The sequence below is a fragment of the Eumetopias jubatus genome, unplaced genomic scaffold (assembly GCF_037043125.1).
Source record: "Eumetopias jubatus isolate StellerSeaLion01/CBP00866 unplaced genomic scaffold, mEumJub1_p1.0 scaffold_1, whole genome shotgun sequence".
Lineage (NCBI taxonomy): Eukaryota > Metazoa > Chordata > Mammalia > Carnivora > Otariidae > Eumetopias > Eumetopias jubatus.
In genome coordinates, this window is record NW_028274807.1 from 3,801,815 (window position 1) to 3,820,760 (window position 18,946).

An 18,946-nucleotide genomic window follows, 5' to 3' on the forward strand; every position below is an offset into this window, starting at 1 on the left:
CTCAACTTCAAAGGGCCTTGGGTTCATGCTCTCTAGTCTCAAACCAGACATAAATAGAATATTCTATGCACAAATAGTTGATCCTTATTGACATTAACATATTTATTAAATAGAATAAATAAGCCCAGAAATAAAGAGCTCCTCTGTGTGTCCAGATCATGTCTGAAGAGCCCCAGGGGCCCTGATACATGTGCATTCCTAGATGGTAAAGTCTGTCTAGGTCATCGGGACTGAGTGGCCCACCTGGGCCTCCAGCCTCCACCTCTGGGCTGCCATCCTCCTTCCCTGGGCCTCCACGTTCATTCCCCAGGCTGCTGCCTCCTTCCCTAACGGGCATCTCTACATGTAGCTCTTACCAGCACAGGGCCCAGTGGGATGAAGGGGGTTCCCCTGACTGTCCCTCGCTGGGGGGACGCCCCATGACTAAAGGGGCCACAGAGGGGGCAGTGCATGGTTCCAGACTGAACTGAACTTTCCTTGATGAATCAGCCTCTTTGGGGCAGGTAACTGCCTACAGGTTGGCAGGGCTCTCTGGGAGAAGCTGTCCCGAAGTCAGGGCAACGGGTGAACCTACACAGTATACTAGCATTTTCCTGGAGACAGAACCTACGTCTCCTAAACAGGAAAACGCTATCTATTTAGCCAGTATCAGGGCCGACTCTAGTTCCCCTATTTCCAAATCTGTCCTTCCTCCCTTCCTTTCCTCATCTTGCTTACATGGGGTTTGGGGGGGTGGGGGGAACAGCCAGCAGCCCAGGCTGACTGTTCCCCGCCAGAAGGTCTGACCACAGCAGCCGTGTCAATTTACCTGTCCTGGAGACTGAGCAGACATTTTACTTCTGTGGGATTCCCCGGGGTTATGGGACCAAAGTCCTACACAACCTTCCTGATTCTTTTTCCCACTTTGTAATTAATTCTAACCTCATTTTCTGTCTTCCTGTATCCTTTATGAAGCAGAATTGTGGATGATATTTGTTTTCTATCATCCATTTTGCACTGGGTTGAATCCTGTGCCCCCCAAATTCAAGTCCGTCAGAACGTGGCCTTATTTGGAAATCAAGTCCTGTGGATGTAATTAGTTAAGATGAGGCCATCCTGAACCCATGTATGACCTCAGATCACATGAGAGCCTAAATCCAATGACTGACGTCCCTATAAAGGCCGTATGAAGATGCAGGGACAGACAGGGAAGACGGCCAAGTGACTGCGGAGGCAGAGCCACGACAAGGAAGGCCAAGGACCGCCAGCCACCCCCAGAAGCTGGAAGAGGCAGGAGGGATCCTTCCCTGCAGCCTTCAGAGACACGCAGCCCCGCCGATGCCTGGGTCTCTTGACTCCCAGCTTCTGTTGTGTGCGGGGCTGTTACAGCAGCCTCAGGACACGAATGCAAGACGACACTTGTATTTTTGTTCGGTGTCACATTTAGGCTTGGAAACATTAAACACGTACAATTACAGGTGAGCTACTGAACCTTTTCGCTCCTCGGTGTGCCACTTACCCTGTGGTTATGTCTGGGGGTAGCCTTGCTCGCATCTACAAGCACGACAAGACCAGCACTGGGGTTAACGTGAAGTTTCTAGCAAAACAAAAGCACATCTCGGCAATGCCAGCCCAGGACAGGTGTGCACCCGCAGGGTCTCCTTAGACATGTTCTTGAACATCGCACGTGCCCCCAGATGAACAGCAACCTGCTTCAACCTGAGCGATGCAGGGCACAGTATCTCTTTCCTTGCTGGGGTGTTATTTATCAGAGTCATATACAGATGAGGAGAAACAAATACTTTAGATGGAGAGTAACTGGGCACTAGGATCTGGCATAGAAAGTAGTCCAAAGCCATCCTTAACTTGGGAACAAGGAAACCACACACAGCTATGATGTGAGTCCTTTCCAGAGCACCCTAAAGCAGAGACAGGATGTCAGTGACGTTGGCATTGACCACTTGGTTAAGGGGCTCTCTGCCCCTGTCCGCCCCTCAGGGAAGCGACACTTTCCCTTGTGTAATTAATATGCAGTCTGTGGGGACATACGTGGAGCCCACACGGCTACCCTGTCCTCCAGTCTCCCCCACAGTGTGTGCTTCTGACGGTCACGGAACGGGAGCAGGCCAGCCAGGCCCCACGGCTCTACTCAGCGGCAGGGATCCACGGGGGGGGGGCTTCCTTTCTCCCCCTTGTGCACACACTTACTTACCGCAGTGCGCGCTCACGAGGTTATTTTATTCAACGGGCTAATCCATCACTAGTATCATTTGTTTTAAATCTCAAGTCACTCTAGACTTAGCCAGTGAGAGCCCCTTCATTTTCAAGCACCTCCTTATTTTCTGGTACCAGATATTCCCGGCTCATCTTCCTTGGCCTGCTGCCCCACAGCCCTGACATCGGCCCAGTCTCCAAGGAAGCCTGGCTCCCTCTGTGGGAGACGGCACATAGAGACCAAGATCCGGCTGCATGGTGCTCACCGCCACTTGAGTGTTGCTGTTCCCACGGCCTCTGAGCGGGCGGGGGGCAGGGCACGTGACCCACATGCAACACACATAACACACACACGCACACGCACAAACACACCACACCACATATATACCACACATATCACACACATCAAACACACGCACTCCATATACACACCCACACCACACACATCAAACACAACACATACCACACACACACATCAAACACAGAGCAGAACCATATGTATCCATTTCTCCAGCACTTCCTGATCACGTTATTTCCAAGCCAACAGCACCTGACCCATCCAGCCCCTCCTGCACCCACATTCGTAGCTCCTTCACCCAGCAGTGAGAAGTCATCTCCCTTCTGTGGTGTTCCTGACAAAAGAACGTTAACTGAATCTAATCAAGAGGAAATACTAACTAGACACCCAAAACAAGGAGCAGTCTACAAAATAAATGGCTGGTATTCTTCAAAAATGTAAAGGTCATGAAGGACAAAGGAAGGCCAAGAGACAGTTTCGGATTAAGGGAGACTAAACCCACAGGACAACTGAAGACAACATGTGATTCTGGATGGGGTCCTGGACCAGGGGACACTGGACCAGACATTACGGGACATCTGATATAACTTCTGGATATGGACTGTGGATTAGATCATGGTATTACATCATGTTATATTTCTTGATTCTGACCTTCAGGCACAGTTACAGGAGAATGTCTTATTCATAGGAAATACATTAACCTATTTAGAAATAAAAGGGCATAATGCCTACAACTGACTCTCAAATGATTCAGAAAAAAAGTGTGTGTGTGTGTATACATCTACACACACACACACACACACACACACACACACACACACAGAGGGTGGAGGGAGAAGCAAATGAGGCAGAATGTGAAGGTGTGTCTGCTAGCTGAGCCCTGGCCCCCAGCTGGACTGGCTGCATTCAATAGTCCCTCTACCCTAGGTTTATTCTACTCAAGACTCAACATCCCTGGAGAGAGACCCGTAGCCCACCCAGGGTCCTAGTCTGCTTCCTGGGGGATGTGGGCTAAGGAGAAAGGTCATGGTAACAGGGCCTCCGGGGCCACCGTTGGCCTCCATAATGAACCCCAAAGTCCCGAGACTTACCCGCCTACTGAGATAGGGAAACTAAAGGAACCCCATAAAAAACTGTTTTTCTCACTCTTTTTCCTGCGTCTATTTTTGCTAGGACCTACATCCCCGCCTTACACATCTGTCACAGAACAGATAACTGTGTCCTCCTTGTAAACGTCAAGGAGTTAATGATTTCTTTGGAGTCTTCCAGCACAACAGAGAACACCTAAGGAGTGACTGGGTGGAGTCGTCATGAACTTTTCCAAGACCACAGACTCACCAAGACCCCTGGCTCCAAGGCATAAGTGACTTTTTGGAGGACAGCTGAACACTTGTCTTTGTTCCTGGATCAATGGGGAGACACAGGCGCCAGACCATCATCAATAAAAAGCCCAGGCCCCAAGCAAATATGAGACTCACTCTTCTTTCCTTTCTGAGTCTCCCAAACGCTCTGTCTGGATCCACACTCTCTCTGTATCTTTAATAGACTCTGTTCTTACTTCCCTCTAGGTTCATGTCTGATTTCTATCCTGCATGAAGCCGAGGGCCTTCTTGGCTGGTCCCGCGGGGCCCTCCTCTGGGTCACCTCCACCCAGCCAGCCTGCATCAGTCCCACAACTGCACAAAAAGGAGGGAAGTCAGGTCCCCAAAGGAAATCAAGATGTTGTTAGGAAGGGCAAGGCCTGCTGGGAAAAAGATATAAAGCCCTTCAAAGAAATGTTAAAGCCAACTCTCTCCCTTTACAGGGAAGGAAGCTGGGATCTAGAAAGTAAAGGTCAAAGAGCAAGTCTGAGGCAGAGATGGAACACATACTCTATAGCCTTGCTAGCCAGAGTGTGGTCTGGGGATTCAGGGCACCGCATCCCCTGGGAAATGCAGATTCTCAGGCCCCACCCCAGACCTCCTGAGTAAGCATTTGCATTTTAACAAGTCCTGGGGGGCGGGGATGCACATGTGTACTAAAGTGTGAGAAGCCCTGCTCCACCAGTGCCTCAACCAAAGAAAGAAAAGAAAGAAAGAAAGGATTTGTGATATACAGGGGTTCCATGGAGCTCTTTGTGATATTCTTACAATTTTCTTCTGTGATTTTGAAAATTATATCAAAATAAAGTTCCAAAACAGACAAGGACACTGAAGGTCAGCACCCACCAGATGGGAAGGTAAGTGTCTAAAGCTTGTGGCCAGGTTACTGGTAGACACGAAATGACAAGGGAACTGCTCTGGAAGGGAGGCAGGGGTCTGCAGTCACACCTGAGGCCCTGGGGGTGCCCACCAACCAGCAGGAGCCTGAGAAGCAAGTAAGAGTGTGGCGGCCACAGTGGGTTGTCGTGGCAGAGATGACGGGATCCAGAATATGCTGCCATGGTACAGGGACGATTTTGAGTGGGAGGCATTTGAGTTCCTGAAATTTCTCATCTGCCTAAAAGCACAGCCACCTAGAAGAACTCAAGTGTCATAAACCCCTCCCTGGGGGTAACCAGGGGAGAAGACTCTTCTTACTGGAAATGACAAGAATCCCCAGCACACCTACACGGAGGCTGCCACAGCACTATCTAATCTCCCATCTGTTCCCAGAGGGGCCCATTTAACCTTTCCAAAAAGTCATCTGTTTTTCCATGCATGCCCTTCTCCTCCTCCTTTTCCCTTATTAAGATGGCAGATAAGCCCTCGGAGTCACATTTTGCGGTGACCTCCCCTACTCACGTGATCACATCTGTTTTTCTGTAGTTTAATTTGCATGCCCCTCAGGAAAGAGCCTAAGAGGATAGAGGAAAACTTACTCCTTCCCAGTAGAGATCAACAGGGAAGAGGAACTTTGAAGAGGGTGGGTTCGAGGATGGAGGAGCTGGCCCTAGACCCTGCCCTCGCCCTCTTCTTCCTCTAAGGAGGGTGGGAGAGCTGAACCCAGGGTGAGAAGGGCCGGCAGAGCATGCGAGGTGAGGTTGCTCTCAGAACAGGAAGCGGTGTTCTGGTCTGCATCTAACTTGTTTAGATTTCATTTTCTCTCAGCAAGTTCTGCCCCGGCTAAGCCACTCACTGGGCTCAGGGTTCGTACACTTATCTCCCCCACAGCCATTTTATAATCCTGCCAGTAGCCAGCGGTCATTTTTCTGGGGACACCGTGATTATTATAGAAACTACTGAAAACCAAAGACAGAGGACAACTTAGCAACGTTCCCAGTCACAGCTGCCACCACTGATAAGCCATTCAACAGTCACGCAGAGAGGCCAGGCATCTGTGTGCATGTTATATAATGACATAGGGTGCGCGAGGGCCCGCACCTCCACACAGCACCGGGCCACAGGACCGACGAGCCAACACTCACCACTGATCCCGGGAGAATGAGACGATGAAGCGAATGCCGGGGGGCAGTGGAGCCATTTACACTGCACAGACCACGGAGCTCTGGTCACAAGAGAAGATGCTTCATGCGTAGGTGATCAACCCTGGCTCCAAGTATTTCTCTCTGGCCCCTGCAGCTCCTGCGGACTGGAAGGTGCGTTGAGGTGTCCTGCAGGGTCTCGCTTGCCCTCTTCCTTCGGGCAGAGGCTTGGCTCTCTACAAGGAGAATGAGGAACGGAAAAGTCAGGTGTCCCAAGAGGGACCCTGTGGGAGTCCCTGGCAGAAGTAACATCCAGTGCAGGTGTCAGCCAGCCCAGATCAAAGCGGGGCTTCCAGCTTGATAGGGAACTGCCCCCCATCAGAGCTACTGGGTGGAGGTAGTGTCTACCCTCGGGGATGGCTTGCTCAAAAATCACAGACATGAATTCCACCTGGTGTTCTGATGAGGAATAGAGAGACCCAGAGTCCCTCTCCATCTGGGAGACATCTACAGATCATCCTGTTCACTCTTAACCACAATACTCTATGGAACTAATATTAATATTCATGTGAAACCAGTAACGTGCCCAGTGGTTCCACCATGTGCTCAATTGCCAGAGCATGCCAGGGAACGGGACACGCTCAACTCCACCCCCTGTGGACCAGGCCACGCTGAGCCACACTAACAGAGAGGCACACGGGCCTGGGCAAGATGGCAGGTCAGCAAACCAATCATTTCACTGTGGCCTTGCAACTGAAATGAAATGCATCTCCTGCTGTGGGCAGGTACCTGACTGTGTTTCTGCCTCTTGATACCTCATCTCCTGTGGTCACTCAGAGGTCATGGGAAATGACCCCATTCTGAAGTCAGGGCCGAAGGCAGAGCAAGATGGGAAGGAATGGGCAGGGAGGCCTGGTCTCCTGTCCCAAAGCCAACCTCAGGACGTGGTACTTTTCGGTCTGTCCTCTGTGCCTGGCAAGGTGGAATCTTTTGGACCAATGTATTAGATAACACCATGCAAATGCAAAATGCAAATCCCGTGCATGCAGGAGCATAGCTCATACTGTCTTAATACTTACTGAAAATTCACCGGTTATATGATTTTTTTTTTTTTAAGCTACTTTTGAGTAAACATGCATCTCAATTTAAATCTGCTGAAATTTATTTAATATCTTCAAAGAACTTCTTTGGGGTTACAGACAAGCAAAGCAAATAGCTCTGTTGGAAGGCTCCAGCTAAATTCCTAAGAGCCTGGGCGCCCCCCCTTCATTCCAGCCCTCCCCACTCCACACACTGCGCCTTCTTCAAGGATCTCCCTGCATGCTTTAGCAAAAAAGTCAAAATCCTTGGGCCGTTTTCATCCCAGGACCCCTGACCCTGACCCCTCCATCTCTCTCAGGGAGGTATGTGTGCCCCAGCCAGAACTAGACCTTTGCTTCGGCCAGCCAGCCAGCCAGCCTGCTGCTACCCCCTCCCACCCCCCACAACACCAACCCCCCCCCCACCAACTGCCGCAGCTGACCTTAGGCACCTACATTTTAGGGTTCTTAGGAAGAGGAAAGGAAATCATCCATGGAAAGCCCTTAGCACCAGGGCCTGGTGGGTAGAAGCAGCTCTGTAAATAGCAGCTAGAGAGGGAGCCCGGGCTGCAGGTGGCTGCCCCATTCCCAAGACTTAGGTTCAAACTCAGCACAGAGCAAGTGCTCCAGAGATGTTAAACCAGGCTCCGCAAATGCTTCGAAGATGTTTCTGCTCAAAATCTAGATTTAAAGAATATTTTACTAAAACTCCGCTCAAAATGAGTGTGGTCCTCTTTGGGGCTCCATATACTTTGAGAAACAATTTTGTGACGGTGACTTCAGAGTAAAGGATTTGATTTAAGTTTTTCAGGGTCTGAAAATGGGTGGTCGGAGTCCACTTTCTTCCTCTGTCCACTAGGTGTGGCTTGTCTAGGAATATTCTATTGCCATCTGAATCAATCAATCAATCAACCTCAATTGTGGTAAAACCTGTAATTTAACAAAAAAAATCCAGAAGGCCCTGGAAATCAGCAGGGGAAGACCATCTCAATTTCTTTTTTAAAACAATTGCAGGGGCTTCCCCTGTGAAATGGGTGAAAGCAAGTACTGTAATTCCCAGAGAGGTGCTGTTAAGCTGCGTAAAGGTAGTGATTTTACGTGCGGGATGTTAAGAGCTCAATTTAATGAGGCTCCTTCCTCCGGAACCCGGGCAATGGCCCCAGAGAAGCACCGACTGAATCGCATGGAGAGCCCGCCAAGCCCTGTGAGGCCCGCCGTGAGGCATGGCACTCCCTTCCGACGAGGACGGGCAGCTTGCCCGGTGGGCCGGACACTGCGCAAATTCAGGTCAACACTCTCTCAGCCCCGTCCTCCCTCTCTTCCTCCGGCTTGCCCCGTGTCCCCCGGAGAGCACAGGGGAACGAGGCGGGGCACTTGCTTGCCACCCTGTGTTGGGTGTACAGCCCAGTTGCAAAGAAGACATACTTTTTTCCCTAGTCGCTCTTTATAGGGGCTTCTGGGACTCACCGATCCAGGAGAGAAGTCACACCACCCAGTGTCATTCTACCATCAGACAGGGACTTCAGCTCCCACCCTCCTCCCAGAGCAGCTCAGTCAAAATCCGTAACAGACACGTTTTTATACCCGTCTTCTGAAAGAGCCCCAGCCAGGCAACGAGGAGAGGGATGACCGGAAACAAACACACACTCCCTGAGCCGGGCCCTCGGGCCGCCCGCGGGTGACCCGCCACCCAGAGCAGCTCCCTGCACTCTTCCGACAAGAGTTAAGACTGAAAGTCTTGGCACGAGTAACACTGAAAATGGTCTTCCCAGAATGGAACGCTGCTGTAAATCATCTCAGCAGCCCTGTGCAGATTTTAAATGATCTACTTAAAGACAGAGTTTCTAAAGTGGATCTTATTTTAAGGCAAAGTTGGCTGGGAGGTGCATGTCCCCCCCAAAAGTTATTTCTTTTTCCTGGAAAGACAGAGAGAGGAGAAAATGGGGTAGGGGGAGAATGAATACAACCTCCTTTTGAGAGAAAATACTTTCTATGGTTTGTACTTTAAAGGCTCTATTCCATATTAAACATTACTGACAGTGGCGACTATCTCTTTCCTGTGGTCTAAACACAAAAAGGACTCCTCTGTCTGCACCACCACTGTCTTCTCCCCCACCAACACACTGAACGTCAAAGGGAATGCACAAAATAGAACCTGCAGATGGGGGTCCAAGACTACATGGTGAGACGCTTAAGGTCTGGAGTCTTGACCTACAGGGAGACCAAGGAAGGAGCCTGGGAGAAAATCTAACACAGTTAACCAACTCAACTTCCCACAATTTCTGGTCCCAGGCAGGAGGCACCCCCCCCCCCCCCCCCCCCCCCGCAGCCAGCTGCCAGCTGCCAGCTCCCAGCCCCAGGAGACGGAAGGAGAGGCAGGCTTTGGAATTCCACCTTTAGAAATGCAAACCTGGGGGCTGGGTAAAGGAGCTTTCCGGTGTCCTCCGTTCAAATGCAAATCCGGACGGTCCCGTGGGTCACCGGGTCACCAGGAGGGGCGGCGTGGCTGCTAGGGCCGGGAGCGCCGGAAGGTGGGGGAAAGAGGAAAAAAGAGCCGGATGGTTGGAGGTGGGCAGGTGGGGCGCTTTCCTATCGGTCCACAAGGATGCTGTCACTCTGTTGGCCGGGAGGCTCACGAGCTCCGGGGAGCCACCTGCGCAACAAACAGCCCAGAGGCCCAGAGCGCCAGCGCCCCGAGGCTCCCGGACGGCTTTCAGCGCCGGCTCCTCCCCGGCGGCCGGTCCCCGGGGGAGGCGGACTCGGCGGCACGCCCACGGCCCCGGCGCGCGGCTGCCAATGCGCGGGGCTCCTCCCGCGGGCTCCCCGGACCCCCGCTGTCACCGCGGCCGGGGCCGGGTGGGGAGGGGCGCTCGCAGGACCGCTCAGCTCGCCCCTGATTCCACTCGCCTGGGACCCCCGCTCCGCTCCGGCCCCTCCCGAGGCAAGGCGGGAGTCGAGACTCCCCGGCCCAGGCCCAGGCCAAGCACAAAGGCCGGCGGGGCGGGGGACGGCCGGAGCGCAGGGACCCGCCCCGCCGCGGCAGGTGCTGCGCGGCCGCAAAGCTCGAGGCCGGCGGCCCGGCGGGTGCAGGCGGTGCGGAGCGTCCCCGCGTCGCTCTCCCCCCGCCCTGTCCCTGTCCCCGCGCCTCACCTGCGCCGCGGCCCGAGCCGGCCGCCGCGGGCGCTTCCTGCTCGCGACTTCCTGGGGCGGCGCGCGGAGGCCCCGCCGGCCCCGCCGCCCCTTTCACTTTCCTGCGGCCGGCGGGGCGCCGGGGCCGGGGCGGCGGCGGGCGGCTCGGCCCTCCCCCTCCGGCTCGTCCCCCTCCTCCGATCCTCCCCTCCCTCCCCCGATCCTCCCCCGGCCCCGGGGCGCGCCCAGGGTCCCAAACAGCCCCCCCGGGGGGGCGGCCCACGCGAGTGGCGCTGCCCGCCCGTCGGCTGCTGGGGCCCCCAGGCCGCCCCCGGCTCGGGATCTTGGCGGCCGGCTTGTGTCCTTGCACCTTGCACCGGCGGGCTCGCGGTCAATTACTGGCTTGTTCTCCACTGGCCGACAGGGAGCTCCCCCTGGGCCCTTAGTCTTCAAGGTGGGTCTTACCCACAAGCGGTAAAGCGACGCGCCCCCTGGAAGGCCCAGCGCTAAAGAGGGTGTGCCTTGGTCTACTTGCTTTTATTCCCACTGCCCCTTCTCAACGGTCAGAATCATAAAACTAGCATTCTACTGAGTGAAAAGGGGCCCACGGATAGGCTCTGTTGAGCCTTCTTTAATCACACCTGTACGCGCATGACACGAACCTCAGACGGTTAGACTGGAGAAGCCCAGTCTGGCTCCAGTCACCTGCGTCCACGGCCTCGCTGGTGCCCTCACAGGCAGTTCCCATCACATCGCACTCTCACTTCGGGCCCATTCTGACCTTGGGCAGCCCCCAGAAGGGCCTGATCATATTCCTACAGGCACCCACAGTAGACACCGAGCATCCTAACTGGGCCCAGGCGCCCAGCTCCCAGAACTGAACCTCCCAGGAGGAGCCAAGGGAAGCAGAAAACACATTTTGCAGATGAAATTCCAGGAAGGAGGCTGCCCCTGGTTATAAAAAACAAAACAAAACAACAAGAAAAACAATGCTTATGGCTAAAAACAATCCAAGGCCTCGCTGTAAATGCCCAGAGGTCTGTAGGGACAGTGGGTCTGGGCACACAGCCTGCCCCGCCCAGCATCTCCCTCAGCCCAGCCTGGAGAGGGTTTCCTCCTCCCCTGCCAGGCCTCACGGTTTCCCCTGCGGCCTGTTCTGTTTCTAAAACACACTCTGCTATCCTTTTCTGTTCACTGAGTTGTGTAGAATGCACCACTTCTCTGGCTTTTTTTTTTTTTTTTTTTTGAGAATGTGCGCAGGGGTGGGGGTGGGGCAGAGGGAGAGAGAATTCCAAGCAGACTCCCCACTGAATGCCCAGCCAGATGCTATGCGGGGCTCTATCCCAGGACCCTGAGATCATGACCTGAGCGGAAATCAAGAGTCGGACACTTAACTGACTGAGCCACGCAAATGTCCCCTTTGGCTTTTGAGAAGCGTTCTCCATGCAGAAAGGAAACCTGCCAGCCTCAGGGGGCCCCAAGGTTTCAGCCACAGGACACCTGCTGGGCCCCCTCCTCGGGCAAGGCAGATGGCCCCAGGCCTCTCAAGTTCTTTCTCCCTTGGGCCAGTTCTTTCTCCCTTGGGCCAGTTCTTTCTCCCTTTCCTTACTATCTGTTCTTGGTGATCCCCAAATGAGCCCCGTCTGGCTCCCATCTCTCCCCAAACCACCCCTCCTCTGGCACGCCCATGGTTTCCACTCGGGGCTCCTGCTCTCTCACTGAAAGTGTGTACTGCTCCCCCCCACTTCCAAGCTCTCCCTCAGACACCCACTCACAGCTGCCTCACATTGCCCTCTTAAAGCAGCTGGGATCCTATCATTCCTGATGAAACCCCTCACGGTGCCCCTTGTCCCACAGGAACAAGACCTGGTCCCTTAGTAGCCGGACAAGGTCTGACCCCACTCTTGCGGCTTCCTGCCCCAGCTTCGGGACAGTGCTGTCGCCTCCGGGAGGCCTGTTTTCTCACACAGTGACGCCCGCCCCACCTCAGCCTTTCCTCCGGGCCTCAAATATCTCTGTCCTCTTGGGCGGCCTGCTCTGCATTTCCTGGGGGCAGCTGAAACCAGTTTATCCCGACTTATCACAGTGACTTGGTACTAAGTTACTTCTAAATCTAGTTGGGGAGATACTCAGGGTCATGCCCTGACTCAGAAGGCCGCAGTCCCTGTATGCAAGCTGTCTCAGAGGAAATATTTGTATGGCACACTGTGGAAAACCAGAGGGGGCCAGGATGGTCTATAGCATATTTGCTGAAAATATTTAGTCTTTTAATTTCAAAAAGATTAAAATATTAATCTTTTATAAAATATTGATCTTTTATATGATTATAAGAAACACCAAAAAATGTAGTAGGGGAGATGTATAAAACTTCCAAATAAAACAGTTCACACTTTGAAATGAGAACCTGTGACTGCTTCGATGAACATTCCAGGTCTTATGGTTAAGTTGGCTGCACGCAAGCTCAGGACAGAGAGGACAGCTGGGCCATCACCACTGAGATACTTTCTCTGTGCAACTAGGTAACTTTTTAGAAATTTTTAAAAAAGATTTTGTTAATTTATTTGGGAGAGAGAGAGAGAGAGCGCGCGCGTGGGAGAGGCAGAGGGAGAGGGAGAGAGGAAATACCGAGCGGACTCCCCCCCTGAGCACAGAGGCCAATGCAGGGTGCTCAATCTCATGACCCTGAGATCATGACCTGAGCCGAAATCAAGAGTCGGTCACTTAACCAACTGAGCCACCCAGGTGCCCTAGGTAACTTTAAAGCTATTTTTTACAATCACAGGTTTTACAACAGTTGGAATGATAAAGAATCTAACAGCTCTTCCTTTTCTTTCCTTGACATGTAATACGGAGATTTCTTGTGCGAACAGAGTGAATTCCAATCCAGTGTTTCAAGGTCATGACAAGGTGTGCTAGGCCAGAGGTGCTGTGCCCTCGGGCTAACACCGACTGAGCCCAGGGCCGGGGTTCCAGATGGATGAACCCAATGGGGACAGACATGGGGCTGTCAGCTGAACACACCGGCCCTGGGTGGGCCTCTGCTTTAACCCAAAACGTCCATGCTTGCTTTAACTTTGTTTTGATGTTGTTTCAGTAAAGGAGGAACAGACCAAATGAGAGGCACGTTCATTCTTACCCAACAGGTATTTACTGCCGGTAGGGGCCAGCCCTATGCCGGGCACTGAGGCCTCAGAGTCAACAAGGGGCCTTGACTTTGGAAAAGTTCATAGAGCAAAAGCCGTGTGGCAAGAATAGGCCAGTCCCCTCAAAGGGAGACTCACGTGAGCGTGAGGAAGGGGCTTATATTCACGTCTCAGGGCTGCCGTGACAAAGTACCTCAAACCGGGTAGCTTCAAACCGCAATTCATGGTCTCACAGTTATGGAGGCCAGAAGCCTGAGATCCAGGTGTCGGCCGGACTGTGCTCCCTCTGAAGTCTCCACGGAAGACTCTGTTTCAGGCCTTTCTCTTAGGTTCCGGCGTTGGGGTCATCCTTGGTGTTTTCTTAGCTTGTAGATGCATGGCTCCTGGGGGGTCTGCCATCACACTGCATTTCCCACGTGTCTGTGTTCACTTCCTGCCACGTGTCTGTGTCTCTGTGTCTCCCCTCTTACAAGGACACTGGTCATATTGGATTTGGGGCACACCCTACTCCAATAGGACCTTGGCCTATCTGCAACCACCCTATTTCCAAATAAGGTCACGTTCTGCGGTACCGGGAAGGACAAGAATTTGTGTGTGTGGGGGGGAGGGGCACCAGACTGGCACAGGGCCACTACAGAGGTCAAGCAGGGCACAGGGGGTAGGGAGGTCAGTGTGGGAATGCACCCTCAAGCTAGCAACATCAGGAGGCTGCTAGCACGCTGGGCCGGGGAAGTGAGCAGCTCCTCGGACTCAGGGAGCTGAGGCTGCGGCCAGAGCTGGGGACAGACTGGGCTTGGGATGGGATGTAGCGGCTGTCAGGCCGTGGCCCGGCGGGGAAGGAACAGGGAGTGAACAGTCCTACGACTAAGTCCCACTCCCTCACTGACCCAAGCCAAGAGGGGGGAAGAGGCAAGGGAGTCCCACTGCCACAGAGCAGCTCCAGGAGGCAAAGACAGATGTGATTTCCATCCCCCTCCCCCCAGAGAGAGCATCCGGTTAGGGAACAGGTCACACAGGTAGCCAGCGATCACAACACAGTTACACGTTACAGCAGCGAACACACTGGGTCACCTGATCTAGACTAGCCGGTCACAGGAGATAACATCTCAGGAGCGTACAAGGGGTTGGCCAAGAGCATGGGCAGAGAAGGGACACGGTCCATGCAGAGGGAACCCAGCATGCACAAAAGCCTGGGAAGCAAGGCAGCAGGCTGGTCGAGGAGTGGTAATGGCCCAAGATTATGGTTGCTGGGGAGCAGGGGTGGGAGAAAGGTCTAGGGGGCAAGGAGAGAAGAGAGCCAGGGCTGGCCCCCAGGTGTCAGGCTTGGGCAGCTAAGTGAACAGTGGAGTCCTCGTGGAGAGAGGGACACAGAACATACAGACTTGGGAGGCAGGTGGACGAGGAATGTATTTGTACTTGTTGAGCATCTGGTTCCCAGGGGACCCCTCAGTGGAGATGCTGACTGGGGCTGGAGGTGTGGCTTTAGAGTCCCTGGAAGAACCCTAGGCTGGTGAGGGAGGCCGGGTCTGGACAGCAATGGACAGCAGAGGAGTAGAACCTTGCCCAGGCGGGAGGCCGAGACTGAACCCAGGGGTACGGACATTTAAGGGCCAGGCAGAGAGGAGGGGCTGCAAGCTGGGGATGGGGTCATGGGAAAGGCCAGGAGAGGGTGATGTCCAAGGGCCCAAGGAAGGCAGTTTCCAGAAAGGGATGGAGGGGGCCATAGAGTCAGAGGCTGCACAGAAGTCAGGGTTTACAGGCTTCGCCCAGAAGACGGGGGACTGAAGCTTCCATGGGGGCAGGCAGACCGCTGTGGGGCAGGACTGAGTGGGGAGTGAGGAAGAGGAGGCAGCATAAAACAATCATTTCAGGAAGGCTGGCCGTGCCTGGGGAGGAGAGAAGGGTCCAAAGCTCGAGAGGGGCCTGGGGAAGGAGGAGGACATGTTTTGAATGTCTGCACATTTTCGAGCATATGCGGAAGTTGAGAGAGCACTAGAATGAAGCCCCAGGTGCCCATCACTCAGTTTCATCAACTACCAATACACGGCCAATCGAGTTTCCTCCTTGTTCAACCCCTTCCTGCCCCAGGAGTATTTTGCAGCAAGTCCCAGACATTATAGCATTGGATCTGTAAATTTTCAGTATGTATCTCCAAAAGATATGGTTTCGAACATCACCACAACCCAAGCATCGTGGCTCCCCCAAACAAGAATAATCCCGTAACAGCATCAAATACCCAGTCTGTGCTCTCAGCCTCCCTGCCGGTCCTACCAATGTTCTCGCCTTCTATTTTGTTTTTAAATGCGGCTCCGTGCAGACCGCGCACGTACTGCCCTGATGCGTCCCCCGGGTCTCCCCATCTGGAGATTTGCCCTGTGCCTCTCTCTCTCTCTGCCCCTGACACTTTGTCCCTGTGGTTGCAGGGGCTGGGCCATTTGTCCTGCAGTTTCCCACACCCTGCGCGGCGCTGGCTCCATCTTTGGGAGGTGATCGAATGTGTTCTTTTGCCCCCTGCCCTTCCTGAACTTGGTGGTGAGACCCTGAGGTGCAGTCAGGTTCGGGCAGTGAGGAGCACGGCATGGGTGACAGTCGATGTTCCCCGCCTGAGTCCATTCTTCCTCGGAAGTTAGAATCACAGCCGTTGGGAAGGGCTGTCACAGAAGTCCTGCCCAGTCCCACGAGTTCTGTTTGTTTATTGGTAGCTCACTTCCACAGAGACTTGCCCTCATTGGTTACTTAGCCAACTCTGAGGCGTGGTTCAGGTGGAAAAGGCAGGATAAAGGCGGGATTTCTTCTTTTCTCTGCCACTTGTCAAAATGACTTAGTTTTCTAGCAGTCTTCAAAAGTTATCGAGCAGTTTCCTTTCGTGTTGTTTCGGCCTTTTTGTTATACGCCCTCATCTCATTTGCCCATCTTGGCCGGTGGGAGCTTCTTCTTCTTCTTCCTTTTTTTTTTTTTTTTTTTTTTAAGATTTTTAAAATTTATTTAGAGAGAGGGAGAGAGAGAGAGAGAGAGCAAGGGGCAGGGGCAGAGGGAGAAGCAGAATCCTCGGCAGACTCTGCGTTGAGCACAGAGCCTGACGCGGGGCTCGATTTCACGACCCTGAGATCCTGATCCGATATCGAGAGTCAGATGCTCAACCAGGCTGCGCCACCCAGGGGCCCCCGGTGAGAGGCTCCTCTCATTGGCTCCTGAGTCCTCCTGCCACGACCTGGTCCTTTGGTAATGTCCTTGCCTTCCAGCGTGACACAATGTCCTCAGCTCATCCCACACAGGTGCCCCAGGCCTGGAAGCAGCCACTTCTCTCAGGAGGCACCCGTCCTGCAGAAGCCAGAAGAGACAACGGGAGTCGGAGTGCAGAGGGGAGAGGGCTGTCAGCTTAAAGGACACATGTCCCTCCAGAGGCAGAAAGACAAGGAATCCAAAACACGTGAGGAGGAATGAGCCCCAGGATGGAGGAGGGGCAATATGGAAAAGGACAGATGCAGACAGAGGCCATTTTAGGTGGGCAGGCACGAGCGGGGAGCCCTTACCTACGGCCCCTGTCGCGGAAGATAAAGTCAGCGGCTGAAAGCGAAGAGGGAGGAGGTAGCCTCTGGCGTTTGAGGAAAATCAGGACTTAAGGGAACCTGCCGCGAACACTGCCTGGAGGGCAGCAGGTGCCGCTGGCCATGAGAAGGAGAGTCATGAGATCGTGAGTTTCTATCGGTGCCAATCTGTGTGTGCGCTGGGGTGTGTCTGTGGCCCGAGTGACACCGAGAGAGGACAAAGGTGGGCAGCTCCAACCTGAAGGGTCAGCTTTTGCCACGACCCCCCAGTCCCCCAATTTCTAGGGAGGAGTCACTCCTTTCCCCTGGCATTGAGAAAGGGGCGACTCTGACACCTTCTGGAAGGTTCGGTCTTTCATGAGAAAGAACCATGAAGCTTGAGACCCTCCTGTGTGCAAAAGAAACCGTGTGCTAGGAGCCGCGGTTGCAACGAGAAGTAAGGTTTAAAACAAGGACCTTCTGTCCAAGAGCTCGGTGTCTGCGAGGGACCCCGGAGGCGAGGCCAGGGTGCATTGGGGAAAGGAGCAGACATTCCCTGGGGAGGGCCTCCCTGGAGGGCGCTTTGATGAGTCCGAACTTCAGAGCTTGAGAGAACGCCCCTAGCTTAGAAAGCAGAGAACCGTGGAACATTATTAGAGAGGGAGGGAAAGGTAAAATCAGAACCTGTTTGCTTAACGTGGAGAAGAGAAGCTTCATTTTTAATCTCCACTCATCAAAAAGTCCAGCAGTATGGGGCGCTACCTGGCGAGCAAGGTGGGTTTTGTTCAATTATTAATGTTGTTGGTAACGAACAGAACGGACAGCCTCCCACTGTCCATTAAGCACGTCCTGCAGGCCCCCCCTTACTGTGAGTCCCATGGAGGCGGGGGGAGCAGGAACATCACTGTCCTCTCCCCGAGCGCCAGCTGTCCTACTGGGACTTCCTGGGCTGGCGTGAGGGTGAAGGAGGTCACGTGTTGGGATGTGGGCTCCACGAGGGCAGAGATTTTTTTACTCGTTTGTCCATCAGTGAATCCTTCCTTACCACCTCGAATCAAGCCTGGCATGCAGGAGTTACACTCGAGAAAACCTTGCTGCTGAGTGACTGCTCCCAAGTGGTGGCTACTCTAAACACTGGAAGGCACAGCAGGTCGGTATGAATACAGAATGATTCGCGACACGCCCTGGGCACCGGCGTAAGAGGGAGCGAGCTACAGGGCCCCTTTTGGCAGCGTGCGTGGTTGATCTGCCATTTCTCTTCTGAAAATGGAGTTTGATTTCCCGCCTATCTTTAATGTAAGTCCCATCAAGGTTTGGTTACGTGGCATAAAGCTAATGGAGGTTTGAAACCCAGATGTGCCTATAAAGTTCCTGTGGATTACGTGGCAGCCCCCCTCCTGCTGGCAAACGCAGGAGCATCTGTGAGGGGACACGCCCTGCCATGTCGGGGGAGAGGGAGCAGAGTGGCCTGGCTGCCTGCACCCACAGGCTCCCTGCAGGGGTGCTACCTGCGTCCTTGCTGTGCCCAGCAGCACGTGCTAGATGTGTCACCTTGGAACGTTCCTGACCCTCTTTAGGCCTCAGTGTCTTCTCTAATGTACGGTCCCCGAGCACTTGGCTCCGGAACACACCGTCCTTGTTACAAAGAGGAAGAAGACAGATGCCATTCTCAGGGAGCTCGCCATCTAGTCGGTATGAAACTACAGTGAGCTTCAAGCCACAAAACCCCCAAGTCCTCCCAAATCCTTAAACATGTTACAAAATTTCTGGTTACAACAATGTAAAAACTCTTTTAGAAAAAAAAAATCACGTATTTTTTTGATATTGTAACTTCTGTGAATCCAATACTATTTTGAACATACTAAGGAACTAATCAAAGGGATGCGCTGGTGAGATGAAGTTATCTTCACCTAACTGAACTTGCTTCATACGTGAGGATTTGTACATTCCCGTTCTTGTTCAGCGGGGAAACTCTGAGGATCCCTACACAGAGGCCGTGCATCGAGTGCCGGAAATAAACAGCACTAAGCTCATGAGCTGCTGCAATGCCCAGAGCTGGCAGCCGGGGGCCCAGCGTGGCCCAAAGTGGATCCCAGCCCGGTTCTTGGGGCCAAGTTTTAGTGCTCATATGGCGTGGACGCCAGTCCTAGGAAATCTTAAACTACCAGCCCCATTTAAAATCTTCCTGGCTCTCC

General features: G+C 53.5%; 1 protein-coding gene across 3 annotated transcripts in view; it reads right to left on the reverse strand.

Annotated features, from left to right (window-relative positions):
• The window catches only part of SLC37A1 (solute carrier family 37 member 1), a 62,058-nt gene extending 51,872 nt beyond the window's left edge, over window positions 1–10,186 (reverse strand). Inside the window, exons 1-3 of one of the 3 annotated variants that reach the window (XM_028126431.2) lie at window positions 10,103–10,186; window positions 9,363–9,461; window positions 5,877–6,109 (exon numbers count right to left, since the gene is read on the reverse strand). In XM_028126431.2, the coding sequence (XP_027982232.1) occupies window positions 5,877–5,932 (56 nt within the window). In that variant the 5' untranslated portion in view covers window positions 5,933–6,109; window positions 9,363–9,461; window positions 10,103–10,186. The remainder of the gene's footprint in view (window positions 1–5,876; window positions 6,110–9,362; window positions 9,462–10,102) is intronic. The other 2 variants (XM_028126430.2, XM_028126432.2) reach the window with 2 other exon arrangements.
• Window positions 10,187–18,946: the final 8,760 nt, after the last annotated feature.